A 26,848-nucleotide genomic window follows, 5' to 3' on the forward strand; every position below is an offset into this window, starting at 1 on the left:
TTCCAGCCCTTGAGATTGATTCTATGATTCTGTGGCACTGAGAAAAGTCACCCTCCCTCTCCAAGCAGATAATGAAAGGTTTGCATGGCAGAACCCAACGGAGCCCAAATGAATCAGCTCTGCTAATTTGAATGCGAGGCATTAGAATATGCAAAGTTTACTGTTATTTATACAGAGAGCAGGTACAGTCATCAGTGGCACAATGAGCTAAATGATTGCCATTTACCTCCTTGCTCCCTTTCAAACACACCCACGGCACGAGTGGAACGCCCCACGCCCCCGCTGTTTGAATCCCCACCCCTGGCAACAACTCCACTTGCACCAGTGTTCTGCACATTTCTTCTGCATACACACGTTTCAGGGACACATTCACTCAGCCACGAGCCACGTGGATTCTTACCTTTTCCCTTAAAAAAGGGAAAAAGAGAGATTTCTCCCCCAAGGCCAAAGAAATCAAATTGAATCAAATCAAATTGAAGTTGGCATTTGAGGGTTTAAATGCACTTCCCTGCACTCTAAACAGCAGGGATGAATTCAATATATCCACCCAGGTACTCCGCTGCACCTATGGATATGCACCAATGGGGTTTCAAACTTTGCAGCTTCCTCAAAGAGAAAAATCCCAGCCAGGCTTTGTGAGTGCTCCTAAAGCTCCTCAGCTCAAACCCTCAAACGTTTTGGCACTTATACAATAGTAGGGGTTGGAAGGGACCTCTAGAGATCATCTGGTCCGAGCCCCCTTCCATTAATACGTTTGACAATTGTCTGTTTCTACAGTGAAGCACCACGCCTGCGATTGCAGCACATCAGCTGAGCGCTGCTGAGGGAGCCCTGGTTGCACCACCACAGAATGTGAGGGTAGCCAGGACAAACCCTGGCTGTACCTCCTGCTGCAAACACCACTCGTGCCAACCAGCCCCTCGATTTCTGCAGCAGGGAAGCAGCGTGGCAGGGGAAGCTGCAGCCCCCACTGCTCTGTGGAACTCCAACCAGTTTTTCCCCAGTGGCTGTTGTGCCCGTGGTTACTGAAGCAATCGTTACACAAACACCACTGGATCATCTCTCTTTCCTTTACCTGATTTCCTCCCATGCCATGGCAGTTGAAAATGCCCACTTTCTCGTTCTCCTTGCGGCCCATGTTGTCTAAACACTGGTTGGTCTCAACGTTCCTGATCTGCAGAAAGATGAAGGATCATATTAGTGCAGAAACAGTGACATCACTGTAGGAGAAAGCACATTAGCCATGCATTTAACTACATGAATCTACTTCAACCTGCAGCTTGTAAATATGTCACACTCCCAAAAGAAAATAATCACAGGGAGCACAATGAGATGATCATTTTTGGTTTAAGTTACATGCTAAGCACTCAAGGCAAGTCTCATCCCACACCCTGCACTGCTTTGGTTAACAAGTATATTGCCCTTCTAACAAAATGCAAAATTAATGGCTTGACCAAGATATGTACTTTTCTTCCAGCAGGGCTGACTCTACTCCAAGCGAGGAAAACTGAGTAGGAGCAGCATCTGATGAAAGATTCTGTCAGAGCAGAGCTGCTGGATGGGTTTCTGACTAAATACATACTTCTCCAAAGTCCTTAAATTAAACTCACCCCTCCAAATCCACCTGTTCTCAGCGAGAATCATAGAATTGTTTTGTTTGGGAAAGACTTTTAAGATCATTGAGTCCAACCACAACCCCAGCACTGCAAAGGGCATCACTAACTATGTCCCTCAGCACCTCAGCTACACAGTGACTCCATCTCCTTGGGCAGCCTGGAACAGTCCTTGCTTATCTCCCATCTCAATCTCCCCTGGGGCGTCTCCAGCCCCCTTCCTCTTGTCCTATCACTGGGCAACAGAGACCAACCCCTACACTTCCCCACAACCTCCTGTCAGGGAGCTGCAGAGAGGGCTCCTGTCTCCTCTCAGCCTCCTCTTCTCCAGGCTCAACACTCCCATTCCCTCAGCCCCTTGTGCTCCAGCCCCTTCCCCAGCTCTGTGCCTGGCTCTGGCCACACTGCAGCCCCTCACGCTGAGCACAGCCCTGGAGCTGCAGCCTCCCCAGGGCCCAGCACAGGGGACAATCCCTGCCCTGCTCCTGCTGCCACACCAGTGCTGATCCCAGCCAGGATGCCCTTGGCCTTCTCACCCCGCTGGGCACGCTGCTGGCTCCTGTTCAGCCACTGGCATCAGGCCCTTTCCCTCCAGCAGCTTCCCAGCCCCTCTGCCCCAGCTTGGAGTGTTCAACCTCATCCCATTGCCCTCAGCCCACGGCTGCAGCCTGGCCAGGGCCCTCTGCAGGACCTTCCTGCCCTCAGGCAGATCTAAGCTCCTGCCCAGCTTTGTGTCATCTGCCAAGTGACTGAGGGTGCAGTTGATCCCCTCCATCCACATCATTGACAGAGACATTAAACAGAAGAGCCCCCAACACTGAGCCCTGGGGCTCAGCAGTGAACAAGCACACGGAGTGAACATCTCTGCTTAAACAAGCCACTTCTAAGTGATTGGTGTGTGGTGTAGCTGGGAAGAAGCAGCTTTACAAGCACAGTGCTGCGATACAGTGCATGGCGTGAGGAGTTCCTCCCGGCAATGCCCAGCTCACATGATGGCAACAAAAGGCCTCTGGAGCAAGAAGCAGAGAGGAGCAGCAGGGTAAGGATCACAGCATTGCTCCCCAACAGCAGAGTTGTAGAATACATAGGAAAAAGGCTGAGTACAAAAGCAACTGACCACCTCCAGCTCCACATGAGAGAAGCAGGAGAGGCCACAGTCTTCCCTGAAGCTCTCCTGTGTCGCAGTCTCCATGACAGTGTGTGTGCTCAGCCTGCACAAGCCCCAGCACGTGCACATAATACTGTTTTTCTTAATCCTCCTCATCTCTCTGCTAGCACAGTTGTACAAACACAGCTCCCCCAGCTCCTCATTGCTCTCAGCAGCACGGGCTGATTGACTCCCTAATGCCTGCAAAGCAAAAACGCATCTCCAGCTCTCATCCCTTCAGCAAAACCTGTGAAACTCTATTTTGAAATACTTTGGTGGCATTTAGCACAGCTCACAGTCCTCTGCAATTCCCTGTCCCACCTTCAGAGGCTCAACAGCACTGGCAGTCAAGAGTAAACTACTGCAGCAGACAGGGCTGACCAGCAATGTAAGTAAAAATGAGGTAGTGCCATCTAACAACCCCTGGGGAAGAACAGCTCAGCAAAGCTCACATGGTCACTCCTCAATCTGCTCTCATGTTGTTAATCCCACAGAAAGACCCTGTACCTCCTTGTGCTGGTGAGGGATCCCTGAGAGGCTCATGCTCCACATTGCTCAAACCTGCAAGAGCTGCCAAAGTCAGAAGAAAGGCTGCTGGTGGTCCCGGTCTAGGCACTGATCCCAGGGTTCAGGTCTTGGCTCATAACCAGATTGCTGCTCTCCAGCACTGTCTAATGTTGAATACCCACTCCTTTTTTTTTTGCTGGAAAGTAGCTCTGTGGAGAGAAACCTGGGCCTTGTGGTGGGCAGCAAGCTAAACATGAGCAGCAAGGTGCCATGCACAAGGCAAGGTCAATGGCATCCTGAGGGGTGTGAAGAAGTGTGGGCAGCAGGTCGAGGAAAGTTCTCCTCCTCTCTTTCTCTGTTGAGCCTGGAGAAGAGAAGGCTGAGGGTGACCTCAGCAGCACTTACAAGTATTTAAAAGGTGTTTGTCAAGAGGATGGGGCGACACTTTTTTCTGTTGTCTCAAGTGACAAGACAAGGGGTGATGGACAAAAGCTGGAACACAAAAAGTTCCACTGGCACAGGAGGAGAAAGTCTTTTCAGTGCTGAGGTGAGGGAGCCCTGGCCCAGGCTGCCCAGGGAGGGTGTGGAGGCTCCTTCTCGGGAGGTTTCCAACCCCACCTGGACACGTTCCTGTGCACCCTGAGCCAGGGGAACCTGCTGTAGCAGGGAGTTGGGCTGCAGCAGCTCTGCAGGGCCCTTCCAGCCCCCACCATTCAGGGATTCTGTGATTACATTTGGATTGTACTGTCCTAGAGAATAACTTCCTCAGCTGTACTACCCAACCCTCTTCTCAGGGTGGCACAGCCACCCCACACTGTCTGGGGACTCCCAACTGCACCCATAAGTCAAACCCTGGTCCTACCAAAGACTAAATCTCTGCTGACAGAGAGGCAATTGACTGAGAAAGGCGCTTCTGACATTTAACAATCGTCCATTTCTGCTGCTGATGGTACCCGAGCTTCAGGTCTGAGAACCCACTTTGCTGCTCAACTGGCAGTGGGCAGCTGCAACAGGCGAGGGTGAGTTTTAATTCATAGATGCTGCCTGGATTGCTGTTTCCATAGCAACTGAGGCCGTGTTGGTAGAAATAAGGTGTTTTAATAACTATTTTATGACTTTCTTACACTTTTATTTTCCAGCCTGACAATATCATACAAAACCTTATTACTTGACACCTGTTAGATGAGTTCTTTCCTTGCTGTAAAACCATGTTTCACTTTATTTTGTCACAGTTGAACCGGGAACCCTGCCGTGGCTTTTATTCTTCACTACAATTGCAAGTTTCAATAGTAAATTACCTTCCTGGGTGTAAGAAAAGCCATTTGCTCATTTGATTGCTATTCTATCCAGAGCTATCTTTAAATCAAACCATTCAAGAGCTTTTAAAAGTCAGCATAGGTACAACTCAATGGAATGTTTTTAACAGGGAATCTGTCTGAATTTTGAAGAGATTCCAGTTCTTGGTGCTACTAGAACCATCAGATTAAAAGGAATCTCTGTGACACTCAGCCCCAGGCAGCCTGCCTGGAAAACACACCATCAGTGAACAAACAAACTTATTTAAAGGTAAAAAACCCAAACCTTTTTCTACTCTGCATGTAAGTGCTGATGGAAAGTTCCCTTCAGCTCCTGCGTATTAATTACCTCAAAATGTCAGTCACTAACCTCCCTTCTCCAACATGCTACTCAATTTATTAAAAGATGAATTTTTAATGGTGAACACACACATTCAGAACGGCAAGGCTCCCTTGAGAAAGATTTACCTGCTCCAAAGCTAAGATAAATATGGTACAGGGACTGCACACAAGCACTTCATTCCCTTCTCCAAAGCCCCTCCATCTTCTGAGCAGTTCCCCCGTTTGCACAGCTGTAATGGGTCTGTGTGGCCAGGTTTGGGTAGCAGGGGTCAACAGGGGCGGCTTCTTTAAACAAAGAACTGCCAGAAGCTTCCCCTGTATCTGACAGGACCAGTGCCATTGGCTCTGGGATGGACCCGCTGCTGACCAAAGCTGAGCCCATCAGCCTCTGTGATTAACATATTGGAGAAGGGGAAGAAGCTGCTGGACAGGGGCTAATCTGCAGCAGAAGGGAGAGAGAATGTGAGAAGGTCTCTGTGAACACCAAAGTGGGTGAAGAAGGTGCCCAGGCACTGCAGCAGAGATTGCCCCGCGACCCGTGGTGCAGCCCAGGGTGAGGCAGCTGTGCCCCTGCAGCCACGGAGGCCCCGGGGGAGCAGAGACCCACTCACAGCCTGGGGAGGATCCCACACAGGAGCTGGGGGATGCCTGAGAGAGGCTGTGACCCTGTGGGAAAGCCGTGCTGGAGCAAGTTCCTGGCAGGAACCCATGGAGAGAGGAGCCCATGCCAGACCAGGTTTGCTGGCAGGACTTCTGACCCCACGGGAGACCCACACTGGAGTAGTTCATGAGGAACTGTAGCCCCTGGGAAGGACCTACGTTGGACAAGTTCATGGAGGACTGTCTCTCATGGGAGGGACCCCACAGTGTAGCAGTGGGAAGTGTGAGGAGGCCTCTCCCCGAGAGGAAGCAGTGGCAAAGTCCATCCGTGATGAACTGACCGTATCCCCCATCCCCTGCGCTGCTGGGGGGGAAGGAAGGGGAGTCCTGGGAAGAGGGAGGGGTGGGGGGAGGTGTTTTAAGATGTAGAGGTTTTTTCTCATTTCCCTGCTCTACTCTGACCATTCATTAATAGACCAAACCAATGCTCCCCAAGCTGGGTCTGGTTTGCCCATGCAGCTAACTGCTGAGCAATCTCCCTGCCCGTCTCTCCACTCACAGACCTCTCGTTACGTTTCTCTCTCCCCTGTGCAGTTTAGGAGAGGGGGAAGGTGACAGAACGCCTTGGTGGGCACCTGGCACCCAGCCTGGGCTAAACCAGCACAAGGGCAACCTTCACGTTCTGATGCAGCCCAAGGAAAGGGTTGGTACCTCTCCGAGGGAGAAGTAGCGGCGCGGGATCTGGGAGTCGGGGTAGATGTTCTCCAGGTACCACGAGAAGGGTTTACACTTCAGGCTCTCCCGCAGCGCCTTCCTGACGGACACGTCGCCGTAATCCACCTTCACCACACCTGCAGGTGTTGAGAGAGCAGATGAGCAAAGCCCAGCTTTTGTAGAGGCACGAATCACAGCTCCTCCCCCACTTGTCAGGGCTCCCTTCTCACCCACATCCATTTGCTGAACGACGGGACAGCAGCATGTGAGTGCACGTACAGCTGCTGTGCCGGGGAGCTCCACAACCATTCAGCAATTAACTGCGCAAAATGCTTGAAAAACTACATTGTATTTCATTTGAGGTAATTGATCAATCCAGAAAGGCAGGAACACTGGCTTCCTTCACTGCCTTGTATTGCAAAATAACAAAGAAATCCACTGACATTTATACAAACTATTTCTTCCAAAGCATCTTGCTGCTGTTTTCTCTCTTCTGAGAGAAAGAACTCACATGAGGCCTGGTTATTTCACCTGTGTCACCTGGGTCACCTCTTGGGTGATTTCACCACACAGGACACGTTCTCCATTCCAAGGAATCCCCTTGTTCTCTCCCTCCCATGCCCAAAACATCATCTTTTTAGCTTCATCTACTCAACTCCTTAATTTTCTATATGAAGAAATTACAACAGGAAAACCCTATTTCCATTTCCCACTCTCATCAAGCCAACTTTTGCAGGTGTGCATCCTTTCAGACTTTACAGTAACACTGAATCAGTAACCTGCAATATCCTCTTCCACACCAACATCCTCCAGGAAGGGGACAGCTCAGGAAGGAACATCACAGCAAGACACAAAAGCCACTTCCAGATGCTCAGCCAACTCGAGTGGTTAAAAGGACAACCAGTATCCAAAAACCATGTCCAGTATTGTCTGTAGCTTAAATTAATCTAACTTTAGATGAGAGACAAAGAAGCAGGGGCTGGCAAAGCAGTACCAACTGCCAGCACTCAGATGCAAGAGCTTGAGAGACTCTCTCAGGTTTATATCTGGAACCAAGGCTGCATTTCCATCATCTTTTGCTCTCCATCATTTATGGGGTCTTGTTTTGAAAGTAACATAGAGGTGAAGCTCCAAGGATACCAGTGTCTTTTATATATATATATATATATATATATATATATATACACATCAAATATATGTATGTGTATCAGTGTATTTATGGAAATCATGCCCTGAAGCACAAGATGCTACCATATGTTAAGAAATTCAGCAGATAACAACAGTGAAAGCACTCATTGCTCTTAACAAACATTAGCTGGGTTGGGCTCACCACTCTTAGCCATATTTCCATTTACCAGTTCCATCTTTGCCCAATTAGGTTTCTGCATCGTTGTGTAATTGTAGGATATGATGTGGCTCTAGGTAATTAACAGGAGATGCTACAAATTACTGCTACAGGCTGAAATCAAGGCAAGGGCTCCTGGGAAGCACTTCAGCCTGATCCCAATGGCTGGGGGTGACCGATGCTTCATCAGCTCTGGATCAGCAAAAACTCCTCAGAAGTTGAACGTTCCTGGTTGGTGCCAAGGAATTAACTGTCACTCAGCCATTAGGAAAGTATGACATTTTAAACTTCAGCAAGCAGAAGCATTCAAATCAAACCTTCACCATAACCCATACAGAGAAATTCCACAGCTGTGGGGTTGGTGGAAAAGTGAAGAGAAAGCAAATCCAGGTTCAGTGCAGGAAGAAGCCAAGCACAGGGGAACACAAGGGGACACAGGACAGGTGTGAGGGACAGGAGGCTTCGTCTGCTCTGCACCTCTCAGAACACCCTCTGGGCTCCTGTGTGGTCAGGGAGGAATTTGGGGAGATTTTGTAAAATTCTTCAAGGACTCAAGGATTTTCTTTTTTCCCCCCATGAAACAGAGGCAATTTACCTGCTGCTCTGCCATCAGACTGATCTCAGAGATTCACTGGACTGTTTAGGGGAAGAAAACTAACAAAAGGTCATTATGAGAGCTGTCATTTCACTTTTTCAAACAGGAATTGTCCTCCAAGTACAACTCAGGCAGACATTTAACTGACCCTACATAAAACCCCTCAGTGCCTGAGCCCTGTGCTTCCATTAAGCAGCATCTCAGGGCTGTTCTGCTGCTTTGTGTCTGTCTGTACTCACCCCAAAAGGATGAAGGGTATGACCTCAGGACCTGGTCAGGAGGGAACAGGATTGAGACACAAGGTTTGCTACAAGGTACCTGTCAGACTTTATTTCCTGGGCAAGTTTATAGGGCCAAGGGGGAGTGGGGGTCTGTGACTGCAGCCCCTTCCAGAGGAAGAGATGTCCACTACTGCTATTGTTTGTGCTACTCAATTCTTACCTATAATTAAGCTAAACTTCCTCAGGGGATGGCAGTGGAGGTGTTAGGGGAAAAGCAATATCTTTGTATTGCTTTGTACCGTGGGGATCTGGTGGAGCTGAACAGGAGGAAAAAGGATATTAACACAGCTGTAGTCTGAGATGGCAGATGACACAGCCAAGTTACAATCAGAAACGCTGTCTCTCACCCTGAGGATTCACTGAGCACCTTGTTTCTGTTTTGCTTTACCATTCTTACAGGGATTTCTATTTCCACACTCGGGTCAGCTCTGCCATCAATGGAATCACGAAAGCAATAACCCTTTTCCCACTCGATGTGACCCAACTTCATACTTGACTTCTCCATAATTAAACTCCAGGCACAATAAATTCTGGTTTTACGTTTTAACACAGCTCGTCCTCAGAGATGAGGACCCTTTGGTGGGTTTGGCACACTCACCTCACTGGGGCAGGTTTATCTTAAGGGTCTTCAGGTCTTGGGCAAGATGCAAAGACGGTGGCAACCCAGGTCTCCCAGGCACTGGCGTCAATCCCCCTCTTCAGCTCTCTCCACAGGCTCCTTATGCACGTTTATAACAGTCCCTGCTACAAGCCTGACAGGTTCAGCCTTCCCAAAGCTCCTCTGTTATACAGATTCCTCACCTTGGCACAAACAGAGCTGGCTGGTTTGGGCAGCGTTTATCCACGCTGCACGTAGCGATGCCAGCACGTACACCCTGCTTCGTCTTCCTGCAAGCACCTCATTTGTACAAGTCTCCAGTAAACCTTTACAGTCCCTTCTGCTCCATTTAAAACCTCAACTGAAAGCTATTACGCCTCAATATCTATTTATTGTCACGACTTGCTGAATAATGGATGGGACTCGCAGGAAATGTAAAAATAATTAATGACTAATACCTCTGCTTACACTGAAATAATGAAACACAAGTCAGATGTCCTTGGGTGAATAGAAAAAATGGAGAGAAATGAAACGGCACAGAAAGTGCAGCGTGAAAAAGAATGGATTGAAAATATCCCAGGCAAGAAGCAGATTGTTTGAACAGAGCGCAGATGCGTTTCGAGCAGATGCAATTCAATGGGTGCAGCATCGCTTTACACCTGCAGTTCTGGCAAGGGGCACGTGCTGCCAGTTGGCATCCAAGGGCACACACAGCCTCGAAACGGCTGACACGCACCACTTCTGCAGAACAGGACGTTAATGCATAAAGATGAAAGAAGGAAGCACCTGGAATGAAACAGAAGTTGCAGAACCTTCTTTATGTAAAAACCACACTCTGAAAACCTTAATACAAATTAAACTTCTGCTGTCTTTTGCTGCCGGAGAGAAAAGAGGTGTTTCATCACACTGGTGTCCTGGTGTCTTCAAAGGGAGAGCAATGTGACCAGAGGAGCCAGGCTTCGATAACCTGCACCACCTTGCACAGCAGCTGCTTCATGACCTGAGGCGCCTCCTTTAAATGAAAAGACTAAAGAACCAAGTTGGAGGCCACTGGGAACCTCCAGAGATGGAGATGGGTTACATTTGTGCCTGTTTTACTACCAAAAGAGGATTCAAAGTTGTATCTTGCAGCACAGGATTAAAGATGGCAAAGCACTCCATTAACAAGTCTGCAACACCAGGCTGCCTGGCTTGTCAGGGACACAATGGCAACACTTGACAACAGTTGAGGCAGTGTGAATATGACTGAAGCAGTGCCTGGGAGGATGCCTCTCTCCAGCACACCTTGCTGCCTTCTCCTTCAAGAACAGAGGGTGGCTGCTTGAGAGACCTAATGAAAACCAGGCATTTATGGTCCACATCAGCACTTCACCAACAGGAGATGAGTGATCCATCCCTCCCAAGGCAACAGCAGAGCACCAGGCAGGTGCTTCATGAGCTCCTTATCACTCCATCCAGAAGACAGCTCATACATTGCTCTACACTTCTACAACTCAGGGATCTCCAGGAGCGGATGTAGCATGAATTGGTAACACGTGCATCTGCTGATCAGTCTCCTGACATGTTTTATTTGCATGCACAACTCATTAAAGAGTGAAACACACAAAAAGATGTGTTAACTCCAAAAGAAAAAACAACCCACCACCCACTCCCTCCCCCCTTCCGAGCTCTTATAGCAATTCATAAGTGATTTGAGATAAATATAGCTAGTGGTTGCATAATATAAGATGTGGTCTGGAATGAAGAGTCTGAGCTTTTCACGGGAAAACATCAGCTACATGTACCTGGAGAAAACATGCTTGCATTTGCTAGCATAAAACCCCCTGCTAGCCCCAGCAAACAAGCCAACATTGGCAATATTTCCTCAAATAAAGCATGGCATGACACTACACTCTACTTTTAAAGCTCATTCTATGGCAAAAGACTATGACTTCAATGGTGTTTCACTCTATAACCATACTCTCGTGTCTGATATCCATACAGGCATATTTTAAGGAGTAAGACAGAGGCTGACTCTTACATTGCCAGTTTTGTCCCAGCACTAAACAAAAGCATCCCACAAACCAGTTTGACTGAATTAGATATCAACGAGAACATTATTATGGATTAAAAAAACCACCTAAACCAGTTATATTGAATTAGACATCAATGAGAACATCACTATGGATGAAACCAACCTGGCATTAAGGTGTTTCAGGAAGGCTTTTAACAGAGGCAGAGTTGGAAAGAAACCTCTGACTTTAGCTTTAACCACCCAGCACCAAAGAGCAAAAATCAAGCAGTAAAACTATTAGGTACTGGGAGAATGTTTTTCCTGTGAAAACCCTAAATCCCTGCTACAGTAAAGATCTTCTTTGGCATAAAGAAAGATGGAAATTGAGTGTTCCTGGGCAATTTTGTCCTTTTTACTGACACGTGAGAGGAATGAAACCTGTGCTGCTGGGACTACAGCAAGGCTGGAGCTGATTTGCAGTTTAAGAGCCTGTGTGTAATTTTTGTAGCTGGAAGAATTACAAAGGTGAATGTTTGTTTTCTATTGATTGTGCTGTATTAAGACAAGTAGGTCAGTCACTGACCTCTGTTTTGTAGGGATCTTACAGGAGTCTTGGTCTGAATGCCCATGCAACTCTAAAGAACAGGATTTTTTCCAAGGTCAGGACTTTAAAGATCAAATCCAAAGGCAGGCTCTCTCCCCAGTATATTCAAGAGTGTGGGCAACAGGTCAAGGGAGGTTCTGCTCCCCCTCTGCTCTGCCCTGCTGAGGAATCATCTGGAGTCCTGTGGCCAGTTCTGGTCTCCCCAGCTCAAGAGGGACAGGGAACTGCTGGAGAGAGGCCAGTGCAGGGCCACCAAGATGATCAGGGGACTGGAGCATGTTCCTTATGAGGAAAGGCTGTGGGACGTGGGGCTGTTCAGCCTGGAGGAGACTGAGGGGGGGGGATCTCATTAATAGTTACAAATATCTCAATGGTGGGAGTCAGGAGCCTGGGACATCACTTTTTTTTCTGCTGTATCCAGTGACAGAACAAGGGGTGATGGGATGAAGCTGGAACACAAACAGTTCCATTTAAACATAAGGAAGAACTCTTTCAGTGCTGAGGTGAGGGAGCCCTGGCCCAGGCTGCCCAGGGAGGGTGTGGAGGCTCCTTCTCAGAGGTTTCCAAACGCCCCTGGACACGTTCCTGTGTGACCTGATCTAGGTGGGACCTGCTTTGGCAGGGTGTTGGACTGGATGACCCCTAAAGGTGTCTTCAAACCCCTGCCATTCTCTGAGTCTATGTTTTGCATTACCTTATATTTCAGTACTGAGCATGGTATCCACAAGTGTGTTATTTGCCCCATTTCATTTGTCTTGCATGCAAAATAATAAAGGTTTCCTTTCTGCTCTTCCCTACCAGCTGAAAAGCTCTATTAAGTCATTAGAGATCTGTAATATGCCCCACAAGAGATATCTTTAGGGGGGAAAAAAAAATGTAAGGCATCCCTGGCTGGCTGGCACAGATCTGGCAATGATCTGCCAACCCACTCTGTACCCTCCACTTCACTGCAAATTGAATAAAACGTGCTTTGCAAATATCAGTGCTATAAATGACACAAAAGATAAAACACGAATTTCATCTTGATTCGTGTATGTTAATTACACAGGAGCACTCCTCTGTGTGTTGATCTACAAATGTCATCTTACTCCTTTCAAAAAAAAACCCAAGGAGAATCATAGACTCGTAGCATGGCTTCAGCTGGAACAGACCTTCAAGCTCATGGAGTGCAGCCTCTGTCCCAGCCCCATCACCCACCAGCCCATTGCCCTCAGTGCAACACCCACCCGGCTCTGAAACCCCTCCAGGGACGGTGACTCCAGCAGCTCCCTGGGCAGCCCCTTCCAATGCCTGACAGCCCTGGCAGCAAAGAAATTCCTCCTCACATCCAGCCTGAGCCTCCCCTGCTGCAACTTGAGGCCGTTTCCCCTTGTTCTGTTGCTTGTTACTGGGGAGAACAGAGCGACCCCACCTGGCTGCAGCTGCCTTTCAGGTAGTTGTAGAGAGCCAGAAGGTCTCCCCTGAGGCTTCTCTTCTCCAGGCTCAACAGCCTCAGAGACACAGAGAGGGATCACATCTAGGAGGAAAGGTTTCCAGCTCCCTTTTAGCTGCAGCTTTAGGTTAGGGCAGGATTAACAAGCCGAGACCTTTGGAACAACTGCAAGACAGGAAAATCTGAATCCTCACAACTCCTCTCACAAGCACTTTTTGAACCAAATGAAGCCAGGTGGCCCCAAAAGCAAAGCAAGCAACACGCAATCTCAAGGCAGTTTCTGGGTTTAATAATGTAGAATTCATCTAAACACTGTGGTATGGGAAGCTGCCCTTTCCTCCCACAAGCACTGCTCCTGGGTAGGCATCCATGGTGCATCACCACCTTCTGCCACAAAACCACTCTGGGGCTGTCACACAGGAGGAGACAGCTGCAATGAAAGTAGGGGTACCCTTGTTTTAAAATCAGAGTTTAGTAATGCCAGACAAACACTCTGTAAGGACACAGCAGAGCTGCTGGAGTCTCCTGGGCTGCTGCTCCATTTTCAGAAGGGGAGAGGGGCTCAAGGCCACATTGCTGATGGGCACCATGAGGATCTCCTGGCTCCTTCTGAGTGGTTCAAACCCATCTTTGGGACTCAGGATCACCATCGAGGTGCTCTCTGAACCCCTTATTTTCCACTACTAATACACACAAAACCAATTTCTGTAGCTCAACAGGTTCACACTCAAATCCAAGCCATTGCCTTAAATTTCACTTTGCATAAATCACCTTGGCTAAGTGTTAGCACAGCAATGAAGCCTTGACACTTCTCTGGACACACCTGTACAAGGGAAGCATTGCAGCTGGCAGCGGTTTCCAAAGAGCTGGCTGCTGAGAGGCATCAACACAACCCTCCTGCACAGCTCTCCGAGGTCAGCACCCCCAGTATCAGCAGCAACTGTCCTTTCTACTAGAATGACAACACAACCCTCCTGCACAGCTCTCTGAGGTCAGCAGCCCCAGCATCAGCAGCAACTGTCCTTTCTACTAGAATGACAACAACAAATTCCAGTAGAGCAGCAACTCTGGAGGCTCCTTCCTTGGAGGTCTTCAAAACCCGCCTGGACGTGTTCCTATGCGACCTGATCTAGGCTGACCTGCTTCTGCAGGGGGGTTGGACTGGATGATCTCTAGGGGTCCCTTCCAAGCAAAGACACTGGGATGTACAACCAGCATTGTAAATGCATTTCTTTTCCAAAAGCCCGCTAAGGACACACTTTGGAGCTTTTGCTTCTGTGAGCAACTCAGCCAGAAAACTCATTTACAGAAGTGCTGCAGCACACGGACCCAAGAGAGGCTGCTTGCCTGACCCAGGAGGAGGGGGCTGGTGTGGATGGGGACAGCATGACCGTCCTAGGCTCACCGTGAGTCAGTGCTGCTGTCCTTCCCTTCCCTGTCCTCTCCCTGCTCCAGCATCCCCCTCTGCAGAGCACCAGCACACCTCTGAAATCGCCCCCAGTCCTGCATCTCAGACACCTCTTCACCTGCTCGTGCAACAAATGTCTGTGGACACACACATACAGGTAATTTTTACTTGAAAAGTTAAGAACAGCAACTAACACCACAAAGTAAGAGACTGTGGAATCAGTGCACTTGCAGCTCTGGCAGTCCTCTAGCACCAAAATGCTAACTAGGTAAGGGAAGATTGAAAATGTTTATCAAGAGCTCTTACGTCCTAAATTGATACAGTCATTATCAACCTAATGATATAATTACACTTGAAAGGAGGATTGCACATCATCTGCTGAGTAAATCTAAGTAAAACACAAGCACTTATCTTGCAATCCCAAATTAAAACTATAAAGTACTGTATTTAAACCCTCAATAATGCTTCAAACAAAGTGCTCGAAAATAATGTCACTTTGCATTTCAGCCTTACTTTAATAGACTAGGTAGGACATGGGAATTGAATACTAACTGATTATTAAGACGATAAAGTGGCTTAGCAATGCACTAAGTGTACAGAGAAACTGAACTATTAGGTGCATTATCTTTTTCAGCTGACTGTGCAACTGCAGCCCTATTCTGAGCACGCAATTATTTCCACTCAATGATTAGACACAGTATTTTAATGCATAAATTGACATAACTGCCTACATTTAGTAATATACAGGCTGAGGGGAATGAGATATGCTGGAACAACTTGAGAAAGAAGTGAATAAGGCTGCTAGGAAGAGCGTGCTGGGTGACTGTAACAACCTGAGGAGGTGCAGACGTGCGGATCCATCTGGGTTTACACGGAGGCGCTGACGTGTGTTGGAACCAAAACGAGCTGGGAGTTTTCTCCTGGGAGAAAAAAAGGTGTTGGGTTTGATGGAGTGAAGAACTACCTGGAGTGCAATCCTGCACTGATGACTTACATCAGTTGCACATTTCGTGGGTAACGGTGACAATAACAGAAAGCTGACTGCCAAATCCACTAACAGGGATAGGTTATTACTTAGCTCTTTAGGTTTCTAATTAGAAATGCTATTAAAAGACTGATATGGAGGGAAGGGGAGAGAATGGCTGAAAGCAAGTGAATATGCTGCACTTGGCTTTGCAGCTTGGCACTGCATGAGGCACGTTGTAGCTGCCCAGGAGGAGGTCAGGCACCCCTCTTTGGGTTCTCTGCATTCCCAAGGAGGCAGGAAGGAACACGTCTGCAGTCAGAAAACCACCAGGGTTTGTCCTGATTCGGGAGGAAAGTCTCCCCTGTCAGCTCAATTCCCCAGCACCACTTTAACCTCGTCACAGATGAGACAGGCTGCAGAGTGCCACTGACATTGACTGTAACACGGGCAACCTGCAGCAGCTCCTCTGTCTCCCTGAACAAATTAGTACATTTCTTTTCTAAGAAAAGGGCTTCCTTTAATCCCTTTGAAGCACATCCAGCATCCAGGTTTGTTCAGCTCCCCTGGATTATTATGTTCCTGGGCTGTAATCACGCTGCAGACTCTTAGTTAGGCTCCTGCCAAACTCCTTGTCAAATGCAATATTTACACTAAACCAAAAAGGTAACTGTTTCCCACAACAATCCTTTTTGTGATCTTACTCTCAAGTTTTCAAACCCATCTCAGCCTCAGCAGAGCTTTCACAACCCTGAGGCCCCACTCCAGAGAGAGTGAGCAAAGGCATTCTGCACTCTAAAGCACAGCAAAGACCCAGCTGCATTGTTTCCTCACACACCCCTGCAAAGACTCTACAAGCAGAGCATTTTTTCCCTACAAGAACTGCTCCCCCTCCTCTCACTGTTGTGAACAAATTAAGCCTATTTGTCAACTCAAAATGGTTTGGCACAGAGCTGAATCCGTAGGCTTTTCCTTTGTAACACAGGTTGGGTAAACTGCAGATTCCCAGGATGGCCAAACTCAAGGGCAGAAGAAACAGAAGATTTTATCCTCGTGACACACACTGAGCTTCTACGCAGACAATACACCCAGGACCACAAAACCAAATCTCAGATGGGTTCTTCTTTAGTGGAGCTGTCCCTTTCCAAGCAGACAACCCAAAGCAAGCAATTCACAACCCGATTCATCAAGACTTTTACCTTGAAACACGACTACCAGGTGCACACCACAATTACGGCGAGAGCTATATTTAACACACTGCCACTGGGAGCAACCCTCGCTTCCTCTTTCTCTCAGGACATCATCTAAGAAATGAAATTAATCAGGTCCCAGAGGAGAGCTGGCTAGATGAGTGTGTGCTGATAGATAATAGCTTCAGAGACCTAATTACTAAAATGCAACTCTCGTTGTTCCCTAACAGAATTATCCAGAGATCTGTGTTTTCCAGATTAATAAACTAAAAGCAATGTGTGCCAGATAAATGGATAAAAGTGCAGCTTAATAATATTGGGAAACTGCTTCTGACGTTCAGGAATTATCTGTTACAAGACAAATCTATTTCCTGTGCATTCTTGTTAAAGGTTTTTTTAGTCACAATGACATTGGCTCACTTTGTTTTCTAAACTCCCCCTAATTACCTTTCTCCTCCATTTGCTTCTTAATCCTGAGGAACATCATCACATTTTAATCATGAAGCACTGTAGCATCCTCATAAATAACTGCAAAAACTATCTGACAATATACAGGAGCCCTGTGGTGAAATATTTTCCAGGGACTGCAACAGCACCAGACGCTGAGATTTGAATTAGGCAAATCTTGTCCTGCCAACACGGCTGTTACCGGCTTATTTCACCTTTCTGTTTCAGTAACGTTTTGTCCATTGGCTCCCTACTCCAACTCTGTGGTAATTTGCTAATGCATAACTATGTAATGAAGACAGAGCACGTTTAGGAGCAGTGTATTTCTGCTGATTGGTGCTCATTTCAGCGGTGAACAGCACTCTTTGCTCACACAACAGCCAGTAACCACGATAAATGCAAAGAAAGTGCATTTCACCCCAACTTTGGTAGTGAAATCATTGTGTTAAAAACTGTCACCAGAAAAACTGAATCATTTCATGGAGAATCAGAGAATTGTTTTGGTTGGAAAAGCCCTTGAAGCTGCTGCAGTCCCAGCCTTCCCCTCACCCTGCCCAGCCCAGCACTGACCCATGGCCTCAGCACCCCAGCTCCATGGTTTTGGGATCCCTCCAGGGCTGGGCACTCCCCCAGCTCCCTGGGCAGCCTGGCACAGGGGCTCACACCCCTCTCAGGGAACAGTTCTGCCTCAGCTCCAGCCTCAACCTCCCCTGGGACAACTCGAGGCTGTTTCCTCTTGTCCTGTCACTTGTTACTTGGGAGCAGAGACTGACCCCCAGCTCCCTGCAGCCTCCTGTCAGGGAGTGTCAGAGAGTGCTGCTGTCTCCCCTCAGCCTCCTCTTTTCCAGGCTCAACACCCCCACCCCCTCAGCCCCTTCCCATCACACTTGTGCTCCAGCCCCTTCCCCAGCTCTGCTGCCCTTCTTTGGACACACTCCTGCACTGGCTCCACACTTGAACCTGTAACTAACAATTGCAAGGAAATGAGCTAGAAATTACTAACTTGCCCCATGCCCACAGAGCTGACGTTAAGAAGAGCTGACGCTGAGCCCTCAAGACCAGCCCCATCTCTTGTCTGTGCCCTTTACACGCCAAAAGCTCTCCAGGCTTGTTTGCCATGGCTGAGCTCACATGTCTGAAGGTGGGATGCCTGTCCCATCAGGATGCTCATCAGCAAGGAGCCCACCAAGGCACAGAGGAGATGAAAGAGGGAAGTCCCTCAGGTGGGACAGGGGAGGACCGACGGCCAGGACAGTCGTGGTAGCAGGAGGAAGCCCACCCCAGGACAGCCTGCCACCACGTGGCACAATTCAGCAGAGGGGATGATCTCCTCACCTGTCTGGGGGCTGATGAGAGGTGTAGACACAGTAATGTAGGGCTTTATGAGGGTCTCCTCAGGGACTGCACAAGGGCTCTTGAAGGGAGGCCCTGGTATAACCCTAACACTGTGTTATAATCCACTGCAAGTGCAAAGAGCAACTTAAATAGTCTGAAAACACAGTTGCCTTTCTCTCTTCCCCAGGCAGCACAATTCACATGTATTTAAGTGCTGGCAAGATAAACCCCTTTTGCTTCATCTAATTGAGGTCTTACTTTTATCACCAGCAGCCAAAGGCATGCTCAAACCTGGGTGCCCTGGGGGTGCAGAGGGAATGTCCCTCTGTACAGTCCTGCACCTGGAGCCAAAACACTGCACTGCTTTCTAAATTGTCTTACTATCTTCCCATCTTTTCAGATGGAGACTGCATTTTCAGAGCCACCCTGGCATCACGCAGGTATAAAAGAAAGGACAAAAGGACCTCAGCCCTGTGACAGCCCCAGGGAAAGTCTGATAGGAAAATCGATAGAGAAATGTTCTCCCCAGGTGGAAGGAGGAAAAGGATTCCTCTGCCAGCAGCTTTTCCTTCCCAACGGAACAGCTGTGGAAAGCAGTATTTGCAATGCACAGTATCCCACTGGATGTCAGACTGCTGAAAAATGCCTCATTAAAGATAGCCTTGCATTTGTATCTGTGCCTGGGAACCTAAATGAAAATGGCCTGTGGCAAGAGGTAGTCTTTTCAACGAGAGAAGGGATGTCTGCTCACCTCAGAGCCCAGCTGATGAAATGCAGGCTAGAAAGCCTAATGTTGGACATCCAAGTTAAATAATGTCACTGACAAAATCCTCCCCTGCTGCTTGCTGAAACCTAGGAAACTGTAAAGGTAGCTGCAAGGCTGACTATGCAAAGGGATTTCAGAATCTCCTCTCTAAAACAACACGAAAGAATCTGTAATTCCCATCCAAGATACAGTGCTAATGAGGAAACTTCAGAACAAGTGCTCATTTGGCCTCTTATACAGCAGGTGCTCCTTTAGGACATGGAGCTCCTCTAGAGCTTCACAATGGCTTCTGCCATCAAAAGCACCTGCATGTTTCCAAACATTCCCATCAGGCATTTTCTACTCAGCTGAACCATGAGATACTGGCCAGTTCAGAAAATGACACACCACTACTCACAAACCTGGAGAGCACCCATCCCATCCCATCCCATCCCATCCCATCCCATCCCATCCCATCCCATCCCATCCCATCCCATCCCATCCCATCCTATCCCATCCCTCTCCTCGACAGAAGATGGCCACACCAAGTTATGCCCTGGCAACAGCAGCACCCAGCTCCAGGCTGGAACCAGCAGCAGAGAGGATTAAGGTTCTGATTTATATCACCCACCATGCTCCTGGCTGCCCACTTCCAAAACGAACTGTGAGGTTTGAAATGCCTCTCCCTGCAGAAGTCTGACTTCACAGCTGCATTTCCATGGCACCCTGCGTCGTGTCTGCTCTGACAGATGGAAATGGGCATTTCCTATTGCCACTTTCCCAGGGTTTATTTTCTTCTAATTACGTGGTTCCAAGTCCATCTGTTGTATTTGAGGTCTGACATGTCAAATCATCCAAGGAGCAGAGCTGAGAAAGTCTGTAATGAGGGGATGGCTCCAGCTTTTGCAGACCAGCTGGAGAAATAGTGGAACCAGTCAAAGGAAGGCTTAAATCATACAGACTTTTTCCACAGTCTCTTTATTTCTATACCCAAAGTGCACTTTTTGCTCAGCACTACAGCCCTCGCTCTCACAACTGAGTGTCTCAGGATGAATTCTGTGGAAACAGAGGATAATCAAAAGCAAGCCCTAATGGAGGAGCCCTGCTGAACCACAGGGACCCTTGCTCCCAAAGCAAAAAAGAAAAGCAACAGAAGGTTGGAAAATAACCCCAAAGTTCTGATTCAGGATCAGAGTGTTGCATTGAGGAATGTGAAAATTAAACAAGGAGCAACTGGGAAGTGTTCATGAACTGAACTATTAACACATTTTAGAAGGAATACAGCAGGAATTTCACCTGGCATCCTTTTGAAAGGGGAAGTTATCAATTTGCCTGCCGCTGTCCCAGTGGCCTTTAAATGCATTTTGCTAATATCTTATTTAAAATGTGTTTTAAACTGACCTTAGGATGACATTTTTAGAGTTTCAGCTCACCTCAATGCTTTAAAGCACCTCACTCCTTATCAGCCCCCAGGAAAACTTGCTGTCAAGGCAGAACATAAAAGCACAGAGTGCAATGTGTTCACCTCTGTGCTCTGCAGTGAATATGCATCATGAGCATTTCCTAATGAATGTGAGAAAATGTACACTTTCAGGGAAAATTATTGGAATCATGAGTCCAACAGAAATGCAATGGGAACTCGGTGTTACAGGACTGCAAACTAACCAATAGTTAATAAGGAAGAAGTGGATTAAAGAATGGATAATCCCACGTCCTGCATTCACAGGTTTGAACCTGACTGCACCTTACCTGGGGTTTAAAGTCACTTTTACAGATCAGACATTCATTTGCCAGCATTATACTTCTTTTTTCCCAAGTTTTCCTCTTTCTCTTGCAGGAGAACAGAAACCAGCTACGTTAGAAACAGGCAGCCACATTTTCTGTCACGTGCCCTGCTCTTTCAGCTTTAATTGAGTAGACATAATTACCCATTATAAAGGGACACAATCCTGCCTCTCTCACACAAAGCTCAACTCCCATTTTTCAGAGCACCCTGGAAACGTTTTCCACTGATGGCATGTTTATCCTCTGCACTTTGTCAGCTGTAGCCCAAGCGAAACCCACAGTGCAATTCCATCAGGCGTGGCACGGGGTGTCTGTACAGGCAGCACTGAGTGACCACAAACACCAGCAGCTCTCACAGCAGATCTGTTCCTCCATCATTGCAAAGATCCAGGTGTATTTAAGTTGGTTGCATGAAGTGAACTGATGCTTAAATAAAGAGGAAAAAGAAGTCAAACTAACACGTGTTGGCACTTCATGTGCACATGTTGACCGTCTAAACAAGCAAGAGTGATGGCTCTGCCCATCCCAGAGAGCTCCCTGACACCAAACAGGACATGTCCTTTCCAGAGGGAGACCTTGGAGAGAGGCACAGAGGCTAATGAAACCCACATGTCCCACTCCATTTTTAACATATCTACTCATGAAGATAATTATGGAGGCCATAATTATGTTTAGATAAAAACATCCCCAGCTGTCACAGAGCAACGTTAGGTTATTCACAAAAATATTTACCCCCAATAAAACCCTTAACAACTGTTGTTAGGATCAGATATGGATATGTTCTTTATCTCAGATCATTGTGTTTGATACATGACCACATTGTACACAATCTGTATTTGCTATGTGGGAGATACTGAAATATAAATGAAAACCACCACCAGAACCAGAAACCTGTGTGTTTTTAACAGAAGAGTGTTTCTCCCATACTTGGCTGTGGTGAGACAGAAGGACACGGTGAAGACACTGCATGGCACTCAATCCTGTGCTCCAAAGGGCTCCTGCTGTCCATGCAGTGACCCAGAGCACCTCTGCTGTCCCTCCTCTTGGCACCTTCTGAAGGGACCTATTGAGATCACAAGGAAAATCTGGCCAAATTCTGCATTTCTCAGACTAAATAGGTCCAAGATCTTTCCTACTTGGTTGTAAGCTAACACGATGAGATTCACGTCCTGAAAAGAACCCTTGTGATCGCTGAGAAAGGAGGAGCCTTAACTCTTAGTTTTACCTTAGGAATGGAATATAGAAGGTTTTGACACGTGGAAAGGACATCCCCTTGATTTCTGAAGGCACTTTGCTGTTACACCTCAACATTTAGTACATACACATGTGTGTACGTCTACGCTTACCTGCACATGCCTTACAGTCACACCTTCCTTTCTCACACAGCTTAACAGGCCACAGCACGACCAGAAAATCATTTCTCACCTGGAGATATGATATAGAAGAAGTCCTTAAACTCATCCATCCAGACCTCTGCCAGTCTCCTGTTGTTCTTGTTGATGACGTGCCCGGTGCCCCCAGGGAAGGTGTAAGGCGTTGCCTTCCGGAAAACGTGGCCAACGTGTGAGCAGGTGACGATCTCCAGGGAGCCCCCACACTGCCAGATCTGAAACCAAACGTGCAGGAACGTGAGCTAAACCCAGCACAGGTCGAGTCAACAGCAGGAGGGACTGACAGACACATTAGCAGCTGCCTCCTGATTTACTCCCCAGGTCCCAGTTCCCAAAGGGAATTTCAAGCAGAGGTTTAAGGGGCACAGCTGTTGATAGCAGGGAAAGGGCACAGACTTGATCTGCAACGGGGCAGCTTGTGTGAGTGGTCCACCCCATCCCCAGCATAAACATACAGTGTCTGAGAGAAGTGGCATCCTGTAGTGGAGTAAGTTCAGGGCAGGGATGTTGTCTGTGCACCTGAACTTCCCAGGATTCAAAATAGTTAAAGAGACACAGAATAACTTTTATATAGAGATCTATAGAGATATGTATCTCTTTTTTTTTCAAAGCAGAATCATGTTAATGGCCATCCCAAGCAAAGGCACAGCAGATCTCGGTTAACATCACAGGCTGAGCAAAAGAAAGCAGCAAGCACAGGTAGGCTGAGCACCACAGAAGTGAAACACACGGACACGAAACGTGTGTCCTCAACCGTGGTCAACTTCAGTGTAAAAGGGGGAGTTACCAAGAAGAGAATTTGGTGAGCTTCTAGATGCAAACTGTCCCTTTCTGCTACTGGAGCCGAAATCAATAGTCTGAACAAGCTCAGTGCCTTCAGTATGACTCCACAAGCACAAACCCCCCATATAATCCTGGGCTCTGATACCCTGATGTTAAGTGAAGTAACGTATTTCTCTGTCAGATCGCCAGAGTCTCGGTATGACAAACATCAGCTCGGGTAGGAACTGCTGTTCTGCAATCTCCCATTGCTCTAAGCTATGAAAGAACTAGAGAAGAAACTGAAGAAGGCTGAAGGTCCATGTTTGCAGAACTGCAGTCACCACAACACAGGTGAACAGGGGCAAAGAAAGCCTGCCAGTGGGCACTCACAGGGTTACAAAGCTTTACTGTTCTGCCAGACAATGTCACTGCCTTGGGATTGGCTCTTCACTAAGCTTCACTCGTGTATTTGGCATCAACAAAGGTATCACCCAACTGCCCAGCTTCTTATTTAGGCTCATCCTTCCCTCTGCTTTAGTCTCCTCCTGAGCAGCTCACCAGCCTAAACTGTACAGTCCCTCCTGGTGATAAAACACAGAGGTGAAGAACCACTGGGTGTTCCAAACAGGAACGCTGGTACAGTCCTGTAATGATTGCTCCTCGACACAGACAGAAGTTACCATAGTAACTCAATGCAGATTTTATTTAATTAGGGCTAAACTCCTTTCTAGAATGTCATTAGTATGCTAAGTGATGTACTCTGGTGGGACAGGCAACCACAGCATCCAAATACTCTTGTTAAATGGCTCGTGCTTTGCAGCTCAGTGACAACCAGTCGGTTCAGGTGAAACTTCAGCCTGATGGATGCCAAGGAACAGGCCACCCTACCAAGAGGGAGTACACCTTGCAACTGAAAGACACACCATTAATATGTTCACGCTGGGAGTCACTCACTGCAGAGGACAGTCATGAGCACGAGCAATTTCAGATGCACTTCAACCAGTCATGAGCACGAGCAATTTCAGATGCACTTCAATCCACAGCCTCTGCCTAAGGCCCAGCATCACCCAAGGCTGCTCCTGCTCTCACCCTCCAGCTGTTTTCCCTGCAGGCAACTCCTCCCACAATACCATCTCTTGAGATGTGTGTTCCTGTACACTTCTTTAAGCCCATCTTTGATACAATCTGCTGTTTATTCCAGTCGCCACAGGAGTGTGGCTGAACCTGCACTTACACCTTTTGAGCATTATTAAGAAAGCAAACCAACCTCCCTGAATATTCCCTGCTAAAATACCTACTTTCCAAAAGCTCCTATCCTGGTTAAGGACTGTGGGATCCCAGAATACACTGTGGTAGTACATTTGATCATTGCAACTGTGGTGAATACCAGAATTGTCCCTCATACTTTGCTACTGAAGAGCTCTTTGTAGACACCTCAGCTCAGGCATTTGGTATCTGCCAGCAGCTTTTTACTGACACTGGTGACTGCTCCACATCATCTGAGATAAATGGCCATTAAATGATGTTGCAGTAACATTCATTATACTTCTTAATCTGGAAGCTTCTGGGGATGGAATTTACTTGATCCTTTAGCTCAGGAATCAGATCTTTCCAATGAACTATACCTCTCCTACAGCATCCCTGGATATTTCTGAACATGGCAATGGCTTAAGGAATTGTTAAGCTTTACTGTAGTCCTTCTAGTCATCTTAGCTCTCCATTCCCCCAAAAAGGAACAAATAGAGCCAGTGTCTCACCCCAGACTGCCACACTGAGGCTTCCTGCCCAGCAAATCCTGTCCTTGGCAAACCCCTGCAATTCTTCCCCCCTCCTCTCAAGTTTAAGCCTTCTCCTTCCACCTGAAGGAATTCCCCCAAATCAGGTATTCTTGGTACTTCAATCCTACTTCAAGTCCCTCTGTACATCTTTCAGCCCAGCACGTGCCATGAGTTTATTCCCCATCTTTATGTGAAAAGTTACTCAATGAAAGATCCCAACACCCAGCTGCAACTCCACAGCTCAGAAGCTCTAATAGTGGCCTGTCCCCAGTCACACACCTCGTCCAGTTCACATCAGTCTCCACCTTCTCCTGACTCAGGAGGAAAGAATAGATCCAGCAGATCTGTCACACTTCCTTGCTCTGGAGAAAGAGCTGCCAAACCCAGCACGTTGGAGATTACCCTCTCTAAAGCCACACAAGATTAACCTATTTTCTATTCCCCTTTTTGCTCCCAAACGTTACTTAACTCCAAGTTTGTGCTAAGACATTCCACACACAGAATTAAAACTAAGGCTTGTGTTTGCCCACATCAGTTATCCCTTTTGAAGCACAGGCATTAACGATTCAGAAATCCCTTTGATTTAACAGCTATTTTTTAACTTTTCCTGTTATAAAACCAGCTTATTAGACTCTGTCTGATCTCTGTGTGACCCACTGTCAGGCCTTGGTCACCTTCCATCCTTTTTGAACACTAAATGTCAGTTCCCACAAGTCTCAGCACGTGTCAACCAGAAATATTTGAGGCTAAGAATAACTTTTATGCAAAGAAAACCAAAATTTCGAGGCTTTCCTCCAGACTTTAAAACAAGCAGAAAAAACAACCCATGTACTTCATTTTGGATAACAGTTCTTTACACAAGGGGTTCTTTTGGTGCTGATGGATGATGGTGTTAGGTTAAACAGCTCTCACACATATGCACAGACCAGAGCTATGGCAAATAAAAAACACCCAAAGATTACTGCAGTCAGACAGTGAACCTGTCAACAAGGGTATGCTAAATAAGTTAAACTTGTTTGTGGCTATGCAGCTTCTAGCCTTGACACCATGCCCTCTTATTAGGCTGAGGCCCATGTTCCAGGCTGGTAAGGCTTCTGGCAGTTTAAATGGGGAAAAGTCTTCTGAAGACATGGAGCAATGTTCTCTGATATGATGTCCCAACATTCATGTGCTTCCTCTCCTTGCTTCTCCCATTAAATAACTGCAGAGCTGCAGTCCTGCTTTTTCACCAGGGCTTTCTGCAGAGAGCATGGCTACTGCTGCTCTCCATCTTTCCACATAGTTCCAGCTCAGGTTTTTCATTCAAAGCTGAAATGAGCATCTCATAACTGCATTCTCACAAGATCCAGGCAAGTGAAGCCCATTGCTGTCTCACATCAGCATTGAAGAGAATTCAATTTGTAACAGGACTCAAGCAATGGTTATTTAGTGAAGATAACAAAAGAGGAACAAACCCTCCAAGTACTATTATTTTTCAGCCTGCCCTAAACATGACCACAAACCCTGAATCATCCTGACCAGGAGCTGGCTGACCTGTGCCAGGAACCCCAATAAGATTCCCACGCAGCTGCCAAGAGCCAGAGCAGAACAGACACAAGACACCACCACTGAACTGCTAAACTTCTCAGGGAAGGTTTTCAAAACACATTAGCATTATCTGAGGAAGCATGAAGACTATCTCAGTTAGAGCACTTCTTTAGCACAAGCTGGAAGCCAAACACACGCTCGCAGAAGCTTCTCAGCAGAAGATCAAAAGCTCTGTGGCAAAATGAATCCATTCCTCCAGGGAGCAGGAAAAGGCTGTGGAATTGTGAATGATTTCATTCTGTTACGCTTACAAGGCCTGACAGAACAAAAATGATCAATATTGTATCTTTATTAACAGAAAGAGGCTCTGCCAAAAGGAGTCCACAGAGAAACAGCTGCCATATATTCGCCAGCGCAGGCTCAACAAAAGCCGCCTTGTTTGTCCCTTTG

The 26,848-nt window shown here is 47.3% G+C and overlaps 1 protein-coding gene across 2 annotated transcripts in view; it reads right to left on the bottom strand.

The window, feature by feature from the left end:
* Window positions 1-26,848, bottom strand: part of GALNT13 (polypeptide N-acetylgalactosaminyltransferase 13) — a 134,641-nt gene that overhangs the window by 22,647 nt on the left and 85,146 nt on the right. For both annotated transcript variants that reach the window (XM_062004986.1, XM_062004985.1), the window contains exons 9-11: window positions 22,366-22,546; window positions 6,216-6,355; window positions 1,076-1,174 (exon numbers count right to left, since the gene is read on the bottom strand). In XM_062004986.1, the coding sequence (XP_061860970.1) occupies window positions 1,076-1,174; window positions 6,216-6,355; window positions 22,366-22,546 (420 nt within the window). The remainder of the gene's footprint in view (window positions 1-1,075; window positions 1,175-6,215; window positions 6,356-22,365; window positions 22,547-26,848) is intronic.

Source organism: Colius striatus, chromosome 11 (assembly GCF_028858725.1).
Source record: "Colius striatus isolate bColStr4 chromosome 11, bColStr4.1.hap1, whole genome shotgun sequence".
NCBI lineage: Eukaryota > Metazoa > Chordata > Aves > Coliiformes > Coliidae > Colius > Colius striatus.